General features: G+C 31.8%; 1 protein-coding gene across 2 annotated transcripts in view; it reads right to left on the bottom strand.

The window, feature by feature from the left end:
- LOC130900809 (uncharacterized) overlaps positions 1-22,100 on the bottom strand; it is a 146,682-nt gene that overhangs the window by 24,206 nt on the left and 100,376 nt on the right. For both annotated transcript variants that reach the window (XM_057811688.1, XM_057811689.1), the window contains exon 6: positions 6,293-6,444. In XM_057811688.1, the coding sequence (XP_057667671.1) occupies positions 6,293-6,444 (152 nt within the window). The remainder of the gene's footprint in view (positions 1-6,292; positions 6,445-22,100) is intronic.

The raw sequence follows: 22,100 nt of genomic DNA, 5'->3' as shown, positions 1-22,100 counted from the left end.
CAAGATTCAATCATCAAAAATATTTATTGAAAATTCCTATCCAACAATTGTATTTTAATTGCAAACTATATAGAAAGAATAATTATTACCAGCGCCATCTACTGCAAACTATATAAAAATTATAATTGTCACTAGTGCCATGATAAAGTCATGAACAAATATCTCCATATCAAATAATAACTCAATCAATTACTACTAATTGGTCAATAATTTCATGGATATTTGAATTGATTCATGTATTGTTGGTAAGCATGCTAAATTTCGAGTTTATTGGTTAACGGGTAAGTTAGTTTAATGTTGATTACAAAATTTTTACTATGGAGACAGACAAACAGTGTGAATTCAATAAAGAGAACATTTATCAGAAAAAACAAACTGGATTGATAGATATCAAGAGTACCTAATTAAAAAAATTCATAACTTTAATGGCATATAGAAGGAAATTGGTTCCATCCTAAAAAACATATTGACTTGTTATTCGAAAAGCTTACATCACATTACATTTTTATTCTTTGTAACATCAAATTTTTCTATTGATTTGTCTTTAATATCATTTATAATTAGATATCTTTTGAACAGTCTCCTATATATATATATATATATATATATATATATATATATATATATATATATATATATATATATATATATATATTCCTATATATTCCTACTAATATATATAAATATATTAGTAGGAAGTTTAGTGATAATTTGAAGTGAACTTTTTAATTTGTTATTATCAATTGGAAACTTACTAAAAATATCATATCTAAGATTTCTTTTAAAGCCTCTAACAAGAATTGAATCGTAAATTTTTCGAACAACAGCTTCTTCGAAAAAAAAACGTGATATATTATGCTGGTATAACTTTATGTTAAGAAAAACAAAGAAACAAGCATCAGCGTTATGGTTTTCAATATCATCTTTGTCAAGAAAAAAATTTACTGGCTTACCGGGTTTCGCGAAAATGACATTAAGTGTAGATAAATGAGAATTTTTTTTATTGACCTCAAAGGGTGAAAATGGTTCATAAATATCATCGCAATCGACAGGATGGGACTTTAAGTTTTGTTGAAGCATGCCAAGTTATAATGGCATAAGTTTTTCTGGATTTGGTGAAAAATAAACAAATATTCTTTTGTTCTAATATGAAGTAACATACGAGGATGGTTCCAGAAGTACCTGGCCTAACCTAGAGTTAGTTGCTTGAAAAATACCACTATATTGGAATGTAAACAATCTATACAGCATATGTTTGAAATTTGAAGACACCATGTTGCTTAGTATTTGTTTAGCAGTATCAGTAATGAACGTTTTCAGTGAATTTGTGAACATGGAAAATTGGTCATCGTTATGTGATACAATACTTTTATTTGAAAAACCATATTCTAACCAATATAAAAGCTGAACTAGATTCTACTCTATGTGAGCCAGCTCCTTCGTTATCAACAGTAAAATATTGGGTAGCAGATTTTAAACGAGACCCTACGACCTGCGAAGGCAAGCATCACAGTGGTCGACCAAATGAAGTGAGAGTACAGAAATGTACCACAATGCGGTACTGGATGATAATCGATAGAAATTGCGCAATCTAGCAGAGCGTAGTAGGAATTTCAAAAAGGGCGGTACATAGCATTTTAACTGAAAAATTGGACATGAGAAAGCTGTGCGCAAAATGAGTGCCGTGTTGGCATACATTGGAACAAAATCAGCATCGTGAAAACGTTTCTATCGGGTGTTTGGCAATGTTTCATCTGCATGCAAATGCTCCTGGAATAATTTTCGTTAACTATGTTGAAAAAGGGAAAACCATCAACGGCGAGTATTATGCGAGCTAAAAGGAGATTACGTTGAAAAATAAAAATATTTTTTTTTAAATTTACTTTGTTGGGCCTGGTACTTCTGGGACCATGCTCGTATAAATAGCAACTAGCGATGGTTTAGTCCAGTGTTTTTCAATCTTTTTGATTTCGCGACCCCTTTACAAGTTGAAAAATTCTGGCGACCCCCTTGTGCCATAGAAAGACTAAGAAATAATATAATTTAATTAAAAGACTACGTTAATGTTTTTTTTCTCTTTTGATACATTTAACTTTTTATGTTCAGATCTACTCTACAAGCCGCGAGAGTTGAAAGTAGGTACAAGGTAAGTTGGTAAAGCTACCTGCGACTTAATTTGGATACCAACTCACGTGAGCCAAACTGCGACCTATTGTTGTTGAGGCGACAGGAAGTGCCCCACGCCAGTGTTTGTACGATATGTTTTAGAAAGCACTTGCGACCACGATATTGATTGGAAAAATGTATCGCGATTTGTAGCGATGGTGCTGAAGCTATGACTGACAAAAATAGCGGACTCGTTGCGAAATTAAAATCGATATTGTTTTCTTCATCGACAGGCTCTAGGTGCTACCTGTACCTTCTGATTTAAATGACGTGCTCAAGAATGTAATAAAAATTGTCAATTATATACAAGTTAAAGCCTTGCAAACTCGGCTATTTAGAATCGTTTGTGAAGATATGGGCTCACTTTATCAAAATCTCCTTTATCACACAGAGGCCAGGTGGCTATCCAAAGGAAAGGTATTGAACTGAGAGCTGAATTGTTAATGTTCTTACAAAATGCAAAATCTAAATATGCTAATCGTTTTTGTCACCCTATTTGGCTCTTGAAATTAGCTTTTTTGACAGATCTTTTTAGTCACCTTAATAATTTTAGTAAGCACCTCCAAGGTCGAGAAAAAAATATTTTAACGGCTAAAGATAAAGTCAAAGCATTTCACGCAAAATTTCGTTTGTGGTTATCCGCTCTGCAAAACAATATATTTGAGTCTTTTACATGTGTTCAGAAGATTGTTGGAGGTAACGCATCAAACCAAAGTCTTGTAGTAAGGGCTCAAATTCCTTGCCTAATACAGAGCTTGCACAAACAAGAGAAACTTTTGACATACTTTCCAGGCTTGCACTCTGAAGCTGACAATAGGCGTAGATGGATTTTAAACCGTTTTTTTGGACAAGTCAATAGATCTGGCTGATGTCACCACAAATATGAAAGAATCTCTTCTAGATCTAGCTGCTGATGGCATGCTTGAAATGGAATTTTATTCCGAAAGTGTCGACATGTTTTGGATGAAAAGAAAACACGATTATTTAGAGCTAGCAAGGGAAGCTCTAAAATTATTAGTGCCATTCGCCACTTCATACTTGTGTGAACTGACGTTTTCTGCAATGGTAGACATTGAGACTAAAAAGAGAAATAGACTGCAATTAGAAAATCATTTGATTATTAACGTTTCAAAAATAACAGCACCATTTGATAAAATTTTGAAAAATAAACAAGCCCATCCTTCTCACTAAAATTGTGTTCTTATTGTGTTCCTTGCCTTTTTCTTTCAGTGGGCGACCCCCACTAAACACCCGTTTAGTCTATTGAGTTCGAGTTGTAATGAATATATAATCATAGAAAACTTCGATGCTGTTGATAGTCTCAATGCCTAATTTTTTTTATTATCCAGAACTTCGAATGAGTGAGTTCTCAACCAATAAGAAATTTTTGCGGCTTAATTAACTCCTCATTCACATGAGTTCTTGAGACCTCTTCTCTTCATGAATTCACAAACTCAACCTAAGAATACTTTGAGATTTTTCCAAATTTGAAGAATTAGAAGCATTTCATGAGTCATTTCAAAAGAGACAATATTGATTTGTAATTCTTGACGTTTTAGAAAATTAGAAATTTATCTCACTAAACTTCAACATCTAATATACATATAAAGCAAGATGATATTTTCATTAATTATTTGTGAGATTTACATATCAAACATACAAGATTAGTCCTTTGAATAGAAGTGTGACGTGCATATATTTGAATATTTGACAATTTAGAGGGTGGCACGTTATAATATTTACACCTCATATGAAGATATTGGTTCTCAGGAAATATTCGTAGCTCTTTTAATTCAAATTCTAGTACTTTATTGCAATACAAGAAAAAACACACAAAAACCTGCCGCATACATTTTTGAACCGAGTCCTATCCTGGAGATTGAGAAAATCCAAACAGAATATTACTGCCGTGAAATTACTTTTTGTTACAGTAATTTTATTAGAGGGAAACGAAGGAAAAATAAAGCTGAACCTCATTACGATATCATCAGTGACAGAAGTTATTGATTATTCTTTATATTGTAGCTTGTTAACTGTGACCTTAATTGCGTGTTCGCGTAAATAAATTTCATTTTTGTGGATTGAGACATAAAATGACCAATGTTGTCGCAAAAGGAAATAGAGAAAGTCAATATATGGGGAAGACTGACGAATATGGAAAATTTAATATGAAAAACAATTATTTGCTGATTTGAGAAAGCTCGCTTCATTAACAACACGGTTTTAAAAACAATAAAAGCAAATATTAATAGCATAGTTTCAAAAAAAGTGATCCCGTCTCTAGGATAGATGGGTACTCAACTATTGGAGGCCTTAGTATGGAACAAACAACAGTTTGAGACCCGAAACACATGATCATCAAATTGTTGTTTGTTTCATACTAAGACCTGCAATTGCTCAGCGACCATACTAATTTGACTTTGAAAACAAGATCCTATACTGATTAGACTGTATTTTTGTGAAACGTTACAAGAAACTAAAACCATCAGTCAAAATTTTTTTAAATGTATCCGCTTTATCGATGGGGTCTTATTTACGCATAAAAAATTTTCAATTCACATAATGTTTACTAATTGATAATGATGATTATCATTATTTTATACCAGCATCGGTTCACCTTTTGTGAAACACCCTGTATTCGCATTTCCAAATAATCTGAAGCATGTGTTAAGCTCAACAATATGCAAAAAGGAAATAAATTTAATGATTGAATTAAGCACAAATATACAATACGAAAGAAAAATGGAGCTAACATTGGAAATATCTCTACCCAAAAAAGGATAAAAAGCTGGAATAAGAGCAGACTTGAAGACGTGACGTGGAGAACAAAGATTATGGAAGAGAGCTCCATACCCATGATGTATAGATATTTAGATAACAGAATCAATTATTTTGTGTACTCGTAAGATAAAATCAAAGACGAAATACCAACCAGCACATCCAAAATAAGAAACATAGATAACAACCTTGAACAAAGCAGGGTGTATTGAAGTCTATATAAGCTCTTATAATAACTATAGCACAGGATTAGCTTTTGAGAAAAAAAATTCATGAAGTGAATATTTTGAAGGTGAATAATGATGGTAAATATTAAATTTGCACTACATATAACAAAACCATTATTTCGGGAGTTGACTGGCCAGTTTCTTGAAGTACTAGATGAGTCTTCGTATCGCTATAATACTTGTTGGATTCTAGAGAGACTTACACCGAATGTTCGTGCAGCTTCGTCATGGTTCGTGGAGGATTTATGGCCGTTATGGCCACTCTAACCATGATAAAACTATGTTGTATAATATACAAAAAACCACAGAAACAAAAAACATGCTAGTAATAGTTTTTAGTTATTTGTCAATAACGATCAAACAGGTGAAAAAAAAAATTAAATAATTCCAAGTTTTAAGTTGGGAATTGGTTTGGTTAAATTCATAAATAGTGTTGAATTCAATATTAAGTAATATATTTGTCTTAATAGATTAATTTATGAACAGTTAATGCCTAAGAGAGAACTTATTTTATTTCGTATTGTGTTTCAGTTAAATTTTCTATGCATTGGTATTTATTTCGATTTATTAGTTGTCTTCATATTGTTTGGCATTTCTTTCTTTTTCTCTCGAATTTTTGTAAGATATCACTAACCTTATATACGTTAATTTTTTTATAAAAATAATGAATCCAGTCATGGAAATTGGAAAAAAAATAATGATTCTAGCAAGGATTTGTTATAGGTTATATGAGGTAACTTAAAATATGAAAACTACAAGTATCAAATTATCCAAATTACATTTTAATAATAAAACCAAAGGAATGTATATGTGGAGCGAAATGATAAATTTAGCACACAAATAGGAGTTATAGACCTGTTATTATTATAAAAAACAGAGAAACAAATTTATTTCCACAGATATTTCACATCTGCCGTAAAAAAGCTAAAATGTAAGGACCTTAATATAAAAATTCGATTTTTGAAATGATACGTGATAGGATGGGTGCGAAGCACAACTAAGAACTTCAAAAACTTTGACAAATATTTTCTTTCAGTTGCTAAAAATATTAAATCGGAATGGGAAATATAAAGGGCCTGAAATGAACTTACGTTCTTTAATAAAACTTATAAACTACTCACCTGGTTCAGATCTGTTGGTGTAGATACTAGTATCGGGAACTAAATTCAGAATTTCGAAGTTTGCAACTAATGATTTGTCCACTTTGTCAACGCCAATTTCTTGTGTGAATTTTATGCCAGCTAATGCCTTTGAACATGCTGATTTCAATTCTCTGTAACAACAGAATCAAAATAAATAACATTAAAAATTGATATATTCCGAGATCTTACATTCATATCAATCATCAAAGTTTATTTATCTTCTTCTAATACATCGTCGGTGTTGCAGGTTTTCTGCGGTTTCCCAGTAACCAACCACCCAAATTGCCAACGATTGGGAATAATAAAAAACAAAATAAAAATTCCCCAAACGAGAAGGATCGCTTTTGCTTGCTAGAGCTGTCTTTCTGTTCTCTTCCGGCCAATAGTTCTAGCTTTTCCTCCTTTCTAGCCAGGATAACAAACACAACCCCACAAAACCTTCACAACCCAGCCCTGCAGAGGAGCAAATCCTATATCAGGGCCAACTCCAACAAACCTTCCTCCTATACCAGATTTCCCTTCTCTAACAAAAAATTTTTCCAACGAATCTCTCTCGCTTCTATTACATTTATGGTATTTATGAAAATAATTTGAAAAAGCATTTAAAGAAATAAAATGAGTTTCCATAAATATAACTTCGGAATATAATGACAGAAAAAGAAACGTATTATCTATTTATTCTCTAACTCCAATTTCCAAACATCTCAATCTTCCATTTCTGTAATATCTTACTTTCGAAAAAATGTTGTGTGTTACATTATCGGCTAAATTTACCGTCTCAGGTGTCCATTAAGGTCGCTTTGCCCAGCAAAGACTCCTGTTAATATTACTAAATTTAGATTGATATATTCAATAGATCATCTTTGGTTATAGCTTCCCAGGAGTATCTTTGCCTGTAGATTGATCCAGTAACTGGATTTCTACTACGTTACCTACCTTCTTATTTATTATTCTTTATATTTATCTGTAGCAGATTCCAGAAAAGGGCTCAAGTTCAACAAAGGGTTTAATATTTCTAGATAACACATTTCATGAAATTACCATTTATTTAGTAACAAAAGTTCATCTATTTTTAGAAGTACACTAAGAAAAATTATTTTTAAAAATTTTATTCATAATAAATAAATAAAATAAAAACACAAGTTACAGTTTTACAAAATGTTGAATGAACTTAATTAATCTCAACGGTTGATTTAACAAAATTGATTGAACGTACTAAATTTATTAAAAGTTATTCACAACAATTTCTATTCATAATAAAATAAGTGCTATTAAAGTATATATTAAACATTGATCCTTTCGCGTTTTAATTTTTGAAGTAGTCCGCATTTTTTTAGATGTAACTTCTCCATCCCTAAGATTGAAAAATAATGGATGTATTTTTCAGGTCCTAACCTTTGCAATTTCGATTTCTTCTTTTCTTCAATCTTCTGATTTCTTAGAAATCTTAATTTGAATTTTCGAATTAATCAAAATATTAAAATAACTATACAACTTATTATTACTGAAAATATTCCAATTGACGTATGGCTTTGTGGATTTTTATTTCTTGAATTGGTTTTATGTTTTTAGCATTTATACAATATCATAAAGTTCTTAGAAATTCTAAAGCTCGTCAACATTGCGTCTTCTAAAGAACCTCGTTTTTTCAAATACATGTTATTTCTTATTGTGCATGAACATCCTGAAATGAAGGAGTTCAACGCGGTTTTCTCACAGTGATTTATTTGGATTTTTTTTCTATTTCAGTTATATTAAAATTGTTTGACTTTTCAATAATTGTAATCTGCTTCCAAACGCTATTAAATTTTCATTCTTAAATGGTCTGGTTCTCGTAGTTCCTGTAAGATACAATCTAAATCGTCTCTATCTGCAAAATATTGCTTCAGCACTTCTTCTATTTTAGGCCAGGTGTTTCATTTCACCCTATTTCCTACCATGACCTCGGCTTTACCGATGAATTTTTTCTGTATACAATCCAAAACATATGTTTTTATATCATCATCATTGTAGATCGCTTCAATTTTCTAACTTTAATTTTAACAATTCCCAATTCAGGCTTTTTAGCCTTGCCGTATCCATTTTAAATGTATTCAATAAATTCGTTCATAAACATTCGATATTAATAAATTATCTCTTCCTTACTCTTATGATAGATAAGGATAAAGTAAAAAAAAAATAAAGAGGTTGAAACTGTACATCGTGAATTGTAGGTTTTAGCACTATGTATTAAAATACTAAGTCGAGTTTTTATAGCGGTAGAGCGTAAATTAACAGAACCGCACGAATCCTATTACTACTGCCCCAATTATATATTTAACTTTTGAAATCTTATTTTTAAAAATTTTGTTCACAAAGAAAAACTAAAGTTTTAATTTTACATAATGTTGAATGAACTCAATTAATCTAAACGGTCGAATTAACAAAATTTAGTAAATGAACTAGATTCATTGATAGAACTAATTTAATGTGTTTACAACAATTCCTATTTATAATTAAATAAAGGCTAATAAAGTATTTAAGAAATTTAAACTTTTTGCGTTTTAATTTTAAAGTGGTCCGAATTATTCTAGATGTAACTTTGTTAAAATTTTTTATTGCATACTAGAAGTATGATGATACAAAATCTATATCAACTCTTCAAACTAATGTAAGTATACTAATAAAATGCTAACGTGCATTCAATTGATTTTAGCAACCTCACTTAATGGATATGGATAAATTGATATATCCCTTGTTTAGTAGAACAAATAATTTTGTAAAATAAACAGTAGCTTTTTCTTCTCTTGGCTAACATGGAAATTTAATGCCCACTGTTCTTATACATACACATAACTCGTGAATTATTTTCGAGTCTCGCTGTTTGCAAAGGCTTCAGTGCAGTGCAGTGCAGCGTAATTAATATTTCATTTTGATGGAGGGTGTACCTCGAGTTATTGCTATGAACTTCTGGCCGTATATCACAAAAAATGCATTCTAGTGGTATATGATAATATAATCGATTTCAGTTGCACAAAAACTTTAAAGGAAGTACTTGAAACTACTTCAAGTCGTTAGATAAATAATACTAAATATCATTTCTCATCGATTTTAACATTTCTCAAATCGAAGATTCTACTGTGATTCTGGTCTATTTCAAATCAATCTAACTGGAGTAATGAACGATAAACTTAATCTACTTTACCTTCAAGAAAATTGTGAGTAAATAGGAAACTTAAGTAGTACCGTATGAAGCATATATAGTTATTTTTTGTTTTATAACGGAGATGTGGAGATGCTTGTGGATATAGGTCTTGAACTTCTGTAGGTTGCAGTACTCGGGACAAACGACGTGCCTTGGTAGCTGATTCAACAGACTTGTACTTCTCCAAAGAAATGAGTCCCGCTAAATTGAAGTTCTGGGAGTTCTACAGGCGAACTTGGTGTTCATGAGCCACCTCTGTCTATCGAGTAGGTCTTGCAAAAATTGCTTTAGGTGGGATTATGCTGGACAGCTCGGAAGAGCATTTGCCGTGGTAGTATCAGTAAAATAGGGTCAGGGTGGCGATTTTTCTTCTATGCTCTAAGCAGTTTAAGTTTCTGATTAACTCTGGATAGCCTTTAAGTGGACTGATCTCTTCTAAGTTTTTGTCAAGATGCCTTGGCTACATCGGCCACGTGGTTATGCCAGGAAGCAATATGTTTCCAGACTCAAGCATATTTGCGGTGATGGTGATATTTTATATACAGACACATCCAAATCTTGAGCTGCAGTGCTGACCTTATTTGTAAAAATAGAGGCCTGGGTCTTTGCTCCATTGAACTCAGATTGCTTTCATTACACTCCAGAATGTTTTCAAGTTCACACCATAATGAATCATAGTGCTACCAATCACTGCAATAGCTCAAGATATACACTTAATCATAAAATTACTTCGGTTTTCAAACCATTGATCGGCAATTTTGCCCGCACTAGCAAAATGATTTCATATGGTTAGTTGCCTGAGCGCCACCCACGATGGAACACTGACCAAATAGTCTCCTTCTGTCTCTCTTAACACGATGGGTAACTTCCGTCAAAATCACGAACATGCAGATAATTTTAACGTCTTTGGAGGGGTTTGATACAAGAACACGAATTCGCCAAACAAAAAATATTTGTACTGCTCGTTTCTTAATATGGTCATGATGTTGCCATAAAATCAGAAAATGTATTTCTTCGGGTTGTAACACTTCCAATGTCACTGATGATATTTTAAATTCTTAAATTATTGAATAATTGCTCTGTTTATTTGGTATAACTAATCTCATCATCATGAGACATTGTTGTCAGATCTTGATGATGAGCATGAACATCTTAAATAGACAATCTATTATCTATATTTTTCTCATCAAATTAGTAGACACTTATATATGTTAAGTACTTTATAGGCACAAGGCTTGGAATAACTCTACTGCTATCCTCCTATATTTTTATTCATGGCTACGTCCTGTCAGTTCTCTATTCCTAATCATTCTAAATCTTCTACACGTTTTTATTCATTTTTTCCGTAGAAGTCCTCTTCTCCTTTTTCCCTGAACAAGGGTCTTCTCAACCAACGATCCTCGTCCATTCTGGCCAGATGCCTACCCAACAGTTTTTCTCTCATCATAACCAGACAGTACTTTGATCTCTGCATTCGTTCTTCTCCTTCAATCGTTTTGTTTCTGTACTCCTCCGATTTGTTTATTCAGTTTTATTTTTTTTGTTCATGGTCCAAAAGTTACTGCTATATAGCAGCGTTATTTTTATAACTAAGTAGGCACTGATAGTGGAATATCTTCTTTGATATCTTCTTCTACTCTTTCAAATTTCAATTCAATATTTTTCAAATAATATATCCATTGGCATATTATTCCATTAAGTAAATACTGGGAATTATTTCACTCTTTTAGTATCTATTTAGCTTTTAAAGGAACGGTTTCAATATATACCCTGAGGTATACCAATTGATTAAAATTAAAAAAAGTTTATCAGAACGCTCAGGACTATTCGCTTCTTTTCTCAAGATTACCCCGTCTCCCATAAAATGAGTCTTAAGAGAAGCTAAATTCTCTTCCTTTATTATGAGATCGTTTCCAATTCTTTTCAATGAAATTTGTAAAGAAATTCTATAGAGGCAATATATTCTCTTTAAGAATTTTTTTTTTATTTTTGATAATATTGTTCATTATTCTGACATAAAAAGATATGTTGGCCTTTATTACCTTGCATATTATTCAGGAAGGCGAACAGTGAAAGGCATGAGTATATAGTCTTTGTTCTTTAATGAACATAATTGAGGTTAAGTAATTGGAATTCTCAACTAGTAACAATTTGAGAATGGGTGCGAGGTTGACGGTCGTTTAAATTATGAGACCAGGATTACAAGTTCTCCGAAAATCTCACGGGATGGAATGACATCCTGAACGTTATATCGACTTCGCAAATCGAATCAGGAGCGTGTCAAAATAGTTTCGACAAGTAAAGTACCCAACAAAAATGAGAACAAAAATTTTGAAAACAATTTTATATCTCATCATGGTCTCTTTTCAGCTTTCTACATATTTTCCTATAATTTTCAATAAAATCAATACCCATATACGCTTCATCTTTGTCTAATGTTTCCATCTTTGGGAATAGAAAATAATCTGAAAGGGTTAAATTTGGTAAATTTAAGTGCAAAAGGTAGTAATTCAAACTTAAATTTGGCTATTGCAATAACAGAATAAAGTGTGAAAGTGTGAAAGTGTGAAAGTGTGAAATTAGATCGGTAAGGGATGCTGTCAATTTTTTTTTCGAATTCCGGCTATCATCTCGTGAAATAAACAGCATCCTAGCCAGCTATCTGAGGAACTTAAAAAAAACAATAGCTAGATGCTATAAAAAATAGATTTAACAGAAAAAAGAGAGAAATATACAAGAGTATGCTCCAAGCACTTTATTTCAGGACGTGCATGTTATTAGTACACTGGTAAGTGCTTTACAGCAACCTAGGGAAAGTATTTTCTTTAGTATATGAGGGCTAGATACAACTGTCCAGCCTCTGCTCCTTCTATAAAGGAAATCAACAAATCTGGAAGATACATTGAAATCTGTTTGGGTCCCCAGCTTAAACATGAACTATACATGAGACCTTCACTTCTGTAAAACAAAAAAGATACGAGAAAGGGAAAATATAATTATTGTAGGAAAATTATATTGCAGTTGTAACTAGAAAAGTAAGATACTTCATATAGAATAATATATTCTGTCTTTGTGGAAGGTCACTAGGAAAGAATCTTGATGAAGTATACTTCTGTTCATAGTCTCAACTGTTATTGGGCGGAATTTAAGTGGTCAGATTTCACGGGAAGATACTAAAAGACCGAACACGAGTATAGGAAATGTTTCAAAAGAATTTCCATGTTCATGTATTCAAGAAATGCAGATTTATCTGATGCTTTTACTCAGTCTTCTCGTACATGATTAAAAACCACTCTTTCTAGAGAAGCTTCAGAAAATGATAACAACAAAACTAAATATTATACAGGTATAAATATCTATGCAGTTTTTGAAATTATTGTAAGTTTATTGGAGCAGGCATAGTAATTCATTCTCACAGGCGAACAATAATAAAATTACGTTGAAATCTGGAATAGCAGGTTTAGAAAATAGATTTAGAATATCATTGACAACATCTTTTAAAAATACTATACACAAAATGGCAAAGCAACAAAACGGTTACGCTGAAAAAGTACCACGTGGTCATAATAGTTTAAATACGTTGTTTTGTTGTCCAGCGGCCATATTAGTATTGCAGAGGTCATGGTTCTGGGTTCAAATTACCACATGGACATCCTGCAGTTAGAATGAACTTGCTTTGAAGCCGGTTTAGTCCATTGCTTTGATTGTTGTCTTGCCTTGGGTATGAGGACCAATATTTCATGGTTATGAATTATACAGTTAATTGATATGATACCTCATCACCGTTTTAAGAAAATGAACCCTCTGTCTTGCACACAGCTTAATTATAGAGAGAGAGAGAGAAATGCTTTATTGTCAAAAGTTCTCACAATTCATAGACAAAAGCTTGTAAAAACCAAATAAACAAACATAAAAATAACTAAATAAAGATACAAATAAAATAAAATTTCAATAAACAGAAGAAAACCACAATGAGTAAGAAAATTATAAGTAATAAGTAATAGGTAATAATTAGTATATAAGTCGTGTATAAATCCATTGCAAAAATTAAACCAGTATGCACCATGTATAGAATTGAATATTATTATTAGAAAAGAAATCGTTTACAGTCGTTTATAGAAGGCACTTTCCAGTAAATATTCCCTCAATTTGTTGCGTAACGCTAGAAATATCTTTTCCATTTGATTTCAATCGGCAAGTGATTGTGCATTTTTTCGCATTGTAAAATATTGAACCGTTAACTAATTCTGAGCGTAGCGTAGTATGTAAAGGTCGTGCTCGTCGTACCTAAGTGGATAGCCAATCTTTCTGAAACTGGAGAAGTATGCTTACGAATGTACCACGAACGTACTGCAATGTATTGCATTTTCGAATCGCCTTCTATGGCTGCAATCTCACAACTTTAGATTCAACAATTTACCGCTTTGTGAATTGTCTTCATCATTTCAGGAGTCGTTACCGTTTCGGTGAAAACTGTGGAGCTTGTACGGCTTGCTCCAATTCTAAGACCCAATATTTTATTGTTGTAAACTAATAAGCAGACTCAAATACACCAATTTCATTGAGAATGCTGCCTATCAAATACTTAACAACGTGGCTTCCACAAACTTCATTCAGATCATTACTCAAGGAAGCACCCAGTTATTTCAAAAAGTTGGTAGCAGGAATGATTAACTTTGTTTTTCAAAACGTACATAATACGTAGCGAAAATAGTCGTGTTGAGCAGCTAACTATAAGAGGCGAATATACTCGCTCAAAGCGTATGGGGCATCAATTTTTTTTGCGACTATATACGGTTAGAGCAGCGAAAGGGTTAAGAATGAGGTGAATCATACAATGAAATGATAACTAGTGATAAATAAAACAATGATCTCAACAACCAAATAGCTGAAGATGATTACTTACTGTTGTTGCTAAGAGACTTGTAAAATTGAATGATCACCAATCTCCTTTTTTAAAATATAGTGAAGATATGATTACGTTAAATATATAGTATAGACATAACGATGAGTTCTTTAAAAATTCTAGACATGTAGAAAATATTATATATATATATATATATATATATATATATATATATATTCTTTATAATTAATTCTTAATTATAATTCTTAATAATGGAAAAACGTTAAGATATCCACTATGAGAAAACTCAACGTTCGTATTGTTAAATATTTAGCATTGCGATTTCTTATAAGATGACACTCATTTTAGAAAAATGTTGAATAAATATTCAGCAATTCATGTCATCAAAACTATTTATAATCAATAATGTAGGGCCAAATTATACTGAAAATTAACACTTTTCATTTAGCACGCGTTCAAGTAATCCTAATGTGGTTTCCCCCCTTAAAAATTCAATTTAAAATTAATCATATTTCCCGTATAATTCCCCTTTGTTTTCATACCACGAGTGACGATGGCAAAGAGAATGTTGAAAATGTTGAAGTTCCAGTATGCGGACCAAAATGTTTGTAGACAACCGTGTTTCGCGTGAAATTGATAAGACTAAAAGGGTCGGTATTTGGAGTAGCGAACACGCCCTAACATATCACAAAACAAGTTAATTTCCATCGTTTTCCAGTCTACTAATTAGGCTTATAGCTGCGTTGTCCTAGGTAGGTAGCGGAAATTCGCATTCCCAATCAGTTTAAATCTTTGACAATAAATTTTAAAGCAATTTATCAACTCACTCGGTTGGTAAAACTGATGAATATATCGGATTTGATCTTTTCGATTTAACCCGAAGTTTCTGAAAGTAATGAATAAGCAACATACGATTTTTTCGTTTTGGCTTCAATTTGGAAGATTTTATGAGAATAAACCAGAAGTTTAGTTTGATACTGTGAAAAGTGAATAAGAGTGAAAAAAAATTTGTTTAAAAAAAAGTTCAAAACTTTAGGAGTAAACAGAGCAACAAGCCTCACATTTATTTCGAAGTTGTTCAAATGATATCATAAGAGAATTTGTAATAATTACTATTATGCTGAAACACTTCTACTTATCAATCCTTGATAAGTTTTTTATAACTTTTATATATAATATTGATATAACAATACAAATCAATAACAAGGAAAGTGAACCTTCCAAAGCACAAGAGGTACTACAACGGTACTATTTGATCTATCTTTGGAAGATTTAATAAGAATACCCAATGTCAACAGAAAGGGCATAAGTAAGTAACAGCTGTGCAGGCAGTCTTAGAAGATATTAATATCGAAAGAGGTATCCAAAAGTTTGAATTTATAAGGCAATGTTGAGACCCACCTTGACATACACCTGTGAAACTTGGATAATAACGAATAAAACTAAACAGAAATTGGATATCTGGGAGAGAAAAATATTAAGAAAAATTTTTGGAGGAAAGAAGACAGAGTTACGATGGAAGAGAAGATCAAACCATGAAATTCACATAATTTTCAATAAGGCACCAATCAGCGCGTTTATAAATACAAAAAGATTACAACGGCTAGGACACTTGAAACGAATGGATGAAGACAGACTTCTAAAAGGAGTTGCTTGGAAGGTACCAAAGAGCAAGAGGAGAAGAATAAGACAAAAAGACGATGGAGAGAAACGATGGAAGAAAACTTTTAAGAGAGAAACAACCAAAGCTGGAGAAAAAAAGCAAGGGACCGAAAGAATTGGAGAGAAATTACAAGGGTATGAACCTAAATGGTCTGCAATAAGCCCATATATATACATAATATTGATAGATAATAAAGTTTCTCAACATAATAACCTGATAATAGGAATGATGGAAAGTACGGAGATAACAATTAAACATAAAAATATGGAAAGAATACTATAGAACAACAACTGATCATGGAAAAACATTGTGGAGTAATTACACGATATGTAGAGGTCTAACAAATGCAATAAGGAGAAAAATAATGAGAAAATTCTAAAGCAGGAAAATAAGTAATAAGAAGGCCAGAGGAAAATAAGAGATGATGTGATAGAAGCACAATTATTGAGGGAGGAGTTAAGGAAAGCAGTCATTGGTATAAAACAAGAACGTCACTTACTATGACATATAATGGTATAGGAATTAGCAACAAGACTTTTAGGAAGGTCAGTTTCTAGAAATATTATTTCTCCCACGTTATAGGAGCTATCTGGCTGGCGGTAGTGGTAGCATTCAGTGCGCATCCTACCTGTATAGATAGAATATCAATTTTTCAAATCATTTTGAGAAGGAACATAAATTTGACATTATCACTTACGTCACTTATATAGAAGAGATGATTGGAAAAGGCGGACAAAGACGAATGGAACACAGACGAAATGAGAAAATAATCATGAGTTATTGAAGAGAAAAATAATGATAATAAATCTTGAACCAGTAATTACAAGAGATAGTACCATCTCTTGTAATTACTTAAGAAGCTTTAGTGATAAAAGCATAGGTGATAAACTGAAGTACAAAAATAATATTAAATAATGTTAAAAAAAAGTACAAATATTACAATACAGTGGAAGAAAATATAAAAAATGATTATGAAGATGAAATTAGAGAGTGAATCTCAATCTGGACTTTATGAAGACGAAGAGCAAGAATGGAAAAATGTTCATTGATAAATGGCATTAGTACTAATAATCCGTAGGGCTTGAACAGCTTAATGATGAAGGAATGATCCTTACCAATATCATGAACATACTTGGATCCACTGATAGCTTTCATTAAATAAACCAATAACAAAAAGTGTCTTCATATCGTTTGACAAAACTAATTTGGCTTTAAAATATTTCTAGAAAATATAAATACTACATCAAAAAAACACATTTACACCATCCGAGGCGTGTTTCAGGAATTTCAACTCAGTTGTGAGTTCAGAATTATATATTATCGCTCAGTATTCCGAGTTTATTTAAACTGTGTTGTAATTCTAACAAATACAATTATTTCTTCTATTCAATTATGCATAGTAATATATTTTATTCACCGGAAACATACGTTTCTATTATATTTAACCACATTAATAACATCGTATGTTTTTGTTGGTTCCAATTTTATAAAATATTCAATGAATTCCTGGAAATGGTTAAGGAAACGAATCAAAATAGGAAATTATTTTTTAGGTCAGAGATAAATTCACTCTAGATTTCTTCGATTAAATGGAATTCTTTATCTGGAATAATGCGTAATATATGATAATCATCCATTATAATTCAACGTTGACTCCGCATGGGTGGGTGTAATATTGAAAATCAACAAATTGTTATAAGTTTCAAGGAATGGGAAATCTTTCATTTTTTAGTACACAATAATATATCGTTAAAAAAATTGCACAATGCAAAACCCGGAATATTTTTAGATAATATAGTGAATTTTGACTTGTTTTCGCTGTGTTATTTTGCTTAAATGCAAATATTGAAAATCATTAGAAATTCCTAATTTATAATAAACTCATATCAATGTGTATGGATTTATTGAATATTGTATAAAAATTTTAAAACTGTCATTAATTTCTAATCTAGAATAATTTAGAACCCAGGTTGATGAGTACCTATGATTGCTATTTAGAAAGTAGGGGATGATTCTGTATGTCGCTGCTTCCACTCGGAAGAAAAGTAATAGGACTCAGTGCTCTCATTTTTTCGATATTTTATTTTATTTTGTTCTCCCCTTCTTTGTTCCAATTCCAAGGAGAGCGCTGACACTATTTGGATAATCGAGTTATAGGTGTTTTGATAATTCATATAATTACCAAAGTTAATTTCAAGTGATTTTTGGATATCAACCTAAATTAGAACGAATTTCAACTATCTGTTTTTCCAATGCCTTTCTATCAATAGGAAAGAGCAATGAAGAAATAACCAACAAATTACAAAAAGTTATCCACCACATCTATGCCTGGACGAAGAGATGGAAAATTGAACTTAATCAGATTAAATCAATTCATATTAACTTCACTAACAAAAGCATAGATCAAATTCCAGTCAGAATAAATAATAACCTGATTCCACACTCAATCTCAGCAAACTTAGACGCAAATTCGATGGAAAGTTTATGTTAAAAAGAAAAGAGAAGAACTTGGACTGAAATAAAAATAAAAATATGAGCTGCTACTTGAGCCTGTATGAACTTATTGTATCCTACTTACAAAGATTTCAAAACATAGTACTGAGGAACATTGTAGATACCCCTTGGTATATTCGCAATAGTGACCTCCACTGGGATCTGGAAATGGACACTGTTGACCATACCATTAAGAAATTAGACAAGAGTCATGATCATAATATCAACGTCGAGGCTATCCAGCTCCTTGATAATACTGGGTTAGAAAGAAGACTTAAGAGGATCAAGTCCTTTGAGTTAGTTTAATATTTTTAGTTAAAAATCAGAACATATATAACACTAGAAACGCTGTGGATATACCTCAGTTTTAAATTCCAAACTTTGTTAGATTAAGTTAGAACTGAATTGGTCGTTGGTTACTTTAGGTTTAATTAAAAAAAATATGAAATGAGGGCATTTATGGTTCAAACCACGTTAGAACTTTGAATTTATTTGAAGTTATTGAGTTGGTATAGAGCATTCATTAATTTGATGATGAATATTTCCGTGGTTATTATGAAAAACTAAAATTCACTCCATGGAAATTCACTATTTAAACGTTAGATATTTAGGATTACTCCATACTGATTATTTCCCAATTATGGCAGCTTCTCAAGGTGTAAGTCTGTCTATCTTCTGATATTTTCGGCCACGATAGTTTTTACCGTATAATGAACTAATGAACTAAATTATTGAAATGATTTAGGGTAAAAATTGTCAAGACTCATCAGTTATTCAATTCATTCATAATGATGTTTTGTCTCTAGTGAGAATATTCTGATTAAGCAATTTCAGTATTGTTGAAACCCCAAAATTACATCATTTATCTCTAGCCGCTGTTACGTGCCATGTACTGACATGGTGCGTTATTTTTATGTTCAGAAAAATGTCAGGGTAGATAAAAAAAAGAAAAAAGCTCGTCTTGACCTATGAAGAACAGAGATTTCTCAACTTAAGCTTGGAATGAAGGTAGAAACACGGTTTAGGGTATTATATGAGGGATAAAAAGGGATATGTAATTGCTTCTATAGCGGTCAGATGTACAAGAAAAGATCTTTTTAGAATTGAAACTCTTTATCAGATACTCAAATTTTCAAACCACTTATAGCATGTAAAATATTTAATACAAACTTTTAAATCATCTCTATTAACAAGAAATCTACAGTGATTAATAAAATATTAGTGATACATTATTATTTTGTGATTTTTCAATTTGAAACTTCTCGTTTTCAAATAATTTACAATACAAAGAATTGGAAAGCTATGTATACAATATTTCTAAGAGTAATTTAAGTCTGAAATGAATTTTCAATGATTTATGAAACGGTATTGTCTTATCCGATGCAATGTTTTTTATTTATATAAACTTTTATTCAAACTTCATCACCTCGTGAGAAAAAGCTCACATCTTGTGGCATAACTTCTCGCCAAACTTTTCAAATTTCATTTATGTTTACAAAAGTATTTGGTTGTTTTGGAAATTTCAGTAGAATCTGAATTCCTTAGAGGAGAAAGCTTAATGGTTTGTTAAATTAGGTTCACGTTTTAGATAAGGTATCATTTTGACTTTCTTATTTATTATACCAGATGTTACTTCCTCAACCAACAAAATAGAACAATACCCACTCAATTCCGTTACAAATCTCCGTTTGATTATAATTGGCATCAAATTCATAAGACTCATTGTTTCCTAATCTTCTTCTCTTTTCAGGTGGACAATGCACCAGTACTTCCCAGATCGTCATTGATATCTGTTGATGACTCCTATTCCGTTTCCCATCTATGTGTGACTCTTATGTATGTATGTGTGTGACATAAGAGAGCTTAGAATTCTGGAGATAAGAAAAATATATAGGATGGTAGAATACTCAGATCATAGAAAATCAAAATTAGCTCTTACAAATAATCTCCTGGAAATACTGCAACAATTTCAAGTAACTCCCGGTTCACGTGAATGTTAAATTCAGTACCAGGATCTTCAGTTGAATGTATGGAAACCACTCTTCTATACAAGCTATTCAGCTATATTCAGCTTCTTCAAGAAATCAGTTCTCGAAATACCATAACAGAGAACAAAAGAAATAAATTGATTCAACTAATGTTTTCTTTTTCTAGTTTCTTGCTCCTTCAAAGACACAGCGGTACTTTGAATCATCCATGGAAATGTATGATTAGATAACCGTAATCCGGTAAAAGAGTCGATTCTCATACCTTTTCAATTGGAGATATTAATGAGAAAAGAGGAAGTTCCATCTAGATGTGTTTCAGTTTGTCGAATACCCAATATTCATATCCATTTCCAGAAAGTTTTTTTCACGTTGATGAGAGATATAACAAAAATAGCAATAGCAATGTTTGGGTTATTATCCCCTTGATAGATTTGCTATTCCCAATCTGGCAACTGAATTAGCCTTGTCATCCCTTTCAATCCGAATGACTGGGATCTGAACCTTGCAGTCATTCCTTACCAGTTCTTCTAGGACTTTGTAGAAGTTTCAGAAGTTTATCTGAATCGCCATAGATATTATTATTACATCCCTCAGAATTCAACCTAGAACTCAACAGTACTATCCGAAAATTGATAATTATTTTATGATATTACGGAAGCAATCAATATTTTCACAATTGAATATCAATAGATAGAATGTTTCGGTAACTGCTAAATTTCTCATATAGTTAGAACAGAGTATGTAAATTAAAATTAAATCACAATACATTTATTCCTGGAGCTGACCATGCTTTTCCATATCTCACTTCAGCCGATAAAATAGCCATATACATCGATAAACCCACAGTTATTAATAATCTGATCATCTCGAGGTTAAACCCAGAAACCAATGAACTGCCAACTCCTCTGAGACTGGCTACAAATATATCATATCCCAAATTAATTTGCTGTAAGTTCATCTTTATTTCGTACATTAGTATTTCCCGTTAGTTTCTCTAAAATTTATAAATCTAGGAAAATATGAGAGCTTTGAGGAGTTATTTTGGAAAATTTGTGAAAGTTGTGTCATTCACAATCCAATTTTCACTTGGTTTACTGCAACATAGGATTGGAGCAAGTATAATAGATGTTCGTCATCTCTTCTTCATCTACTTCAAGTCTTCAGTTACTTCAAGAGATATATTTTGAAGAGTTTATATAGTATTTGCAAGCTATAGTTTGTTAAAATTTTTTTTCTACCACTGTTGGAATCTGCCACACTTCTCTCTAAATACTTGAGCCATCTGATTTTTCCGTTCTCATAATATTCTTGGTATCCGACGTTTGAGGATTTTCGATGTTATGTTTCATAGATTTTGCAGAGGATATTCACCAATTCTATGAAGAGCAAAATTGCTCTTCTATCTCCTTCTAATAATTGTCTCCTTGTTTATTGTGTTATATTAGACAAATTGTTACTTGCGATAAAAAATAGATTTATCTATTTATGGAAAACCAAAGATTAGACAAAGGAAAGTTACCAAAACCAGTTGATTCGAGTGGAAACTTTTGTTGTGTAGCCGATGGAATTACCAACAGAAGTCCACTTGTGAG

The sequence above is a fragment of the Diorhabda carinulata genome, chromosome X (assembly GCF_026250575.1).
Source record: "Diorhabda carinulata isolate Delta chromosome X, icDioCari1.1, whole genome shotgun sequence".
NCBI classification, from domain to species: domain Eukaryota; kingdom Metazoa; phylum Arthropoda; class Insecta; order Coleoptera; family Chrysomelidae; genus Diorhabda; species Diorhabda carinulata.
The sequence above is the reverse complement of the archived record's forward strand: the minus strand, read 5'-3'. Positions and strand labels throughout refer to the sequence as shown.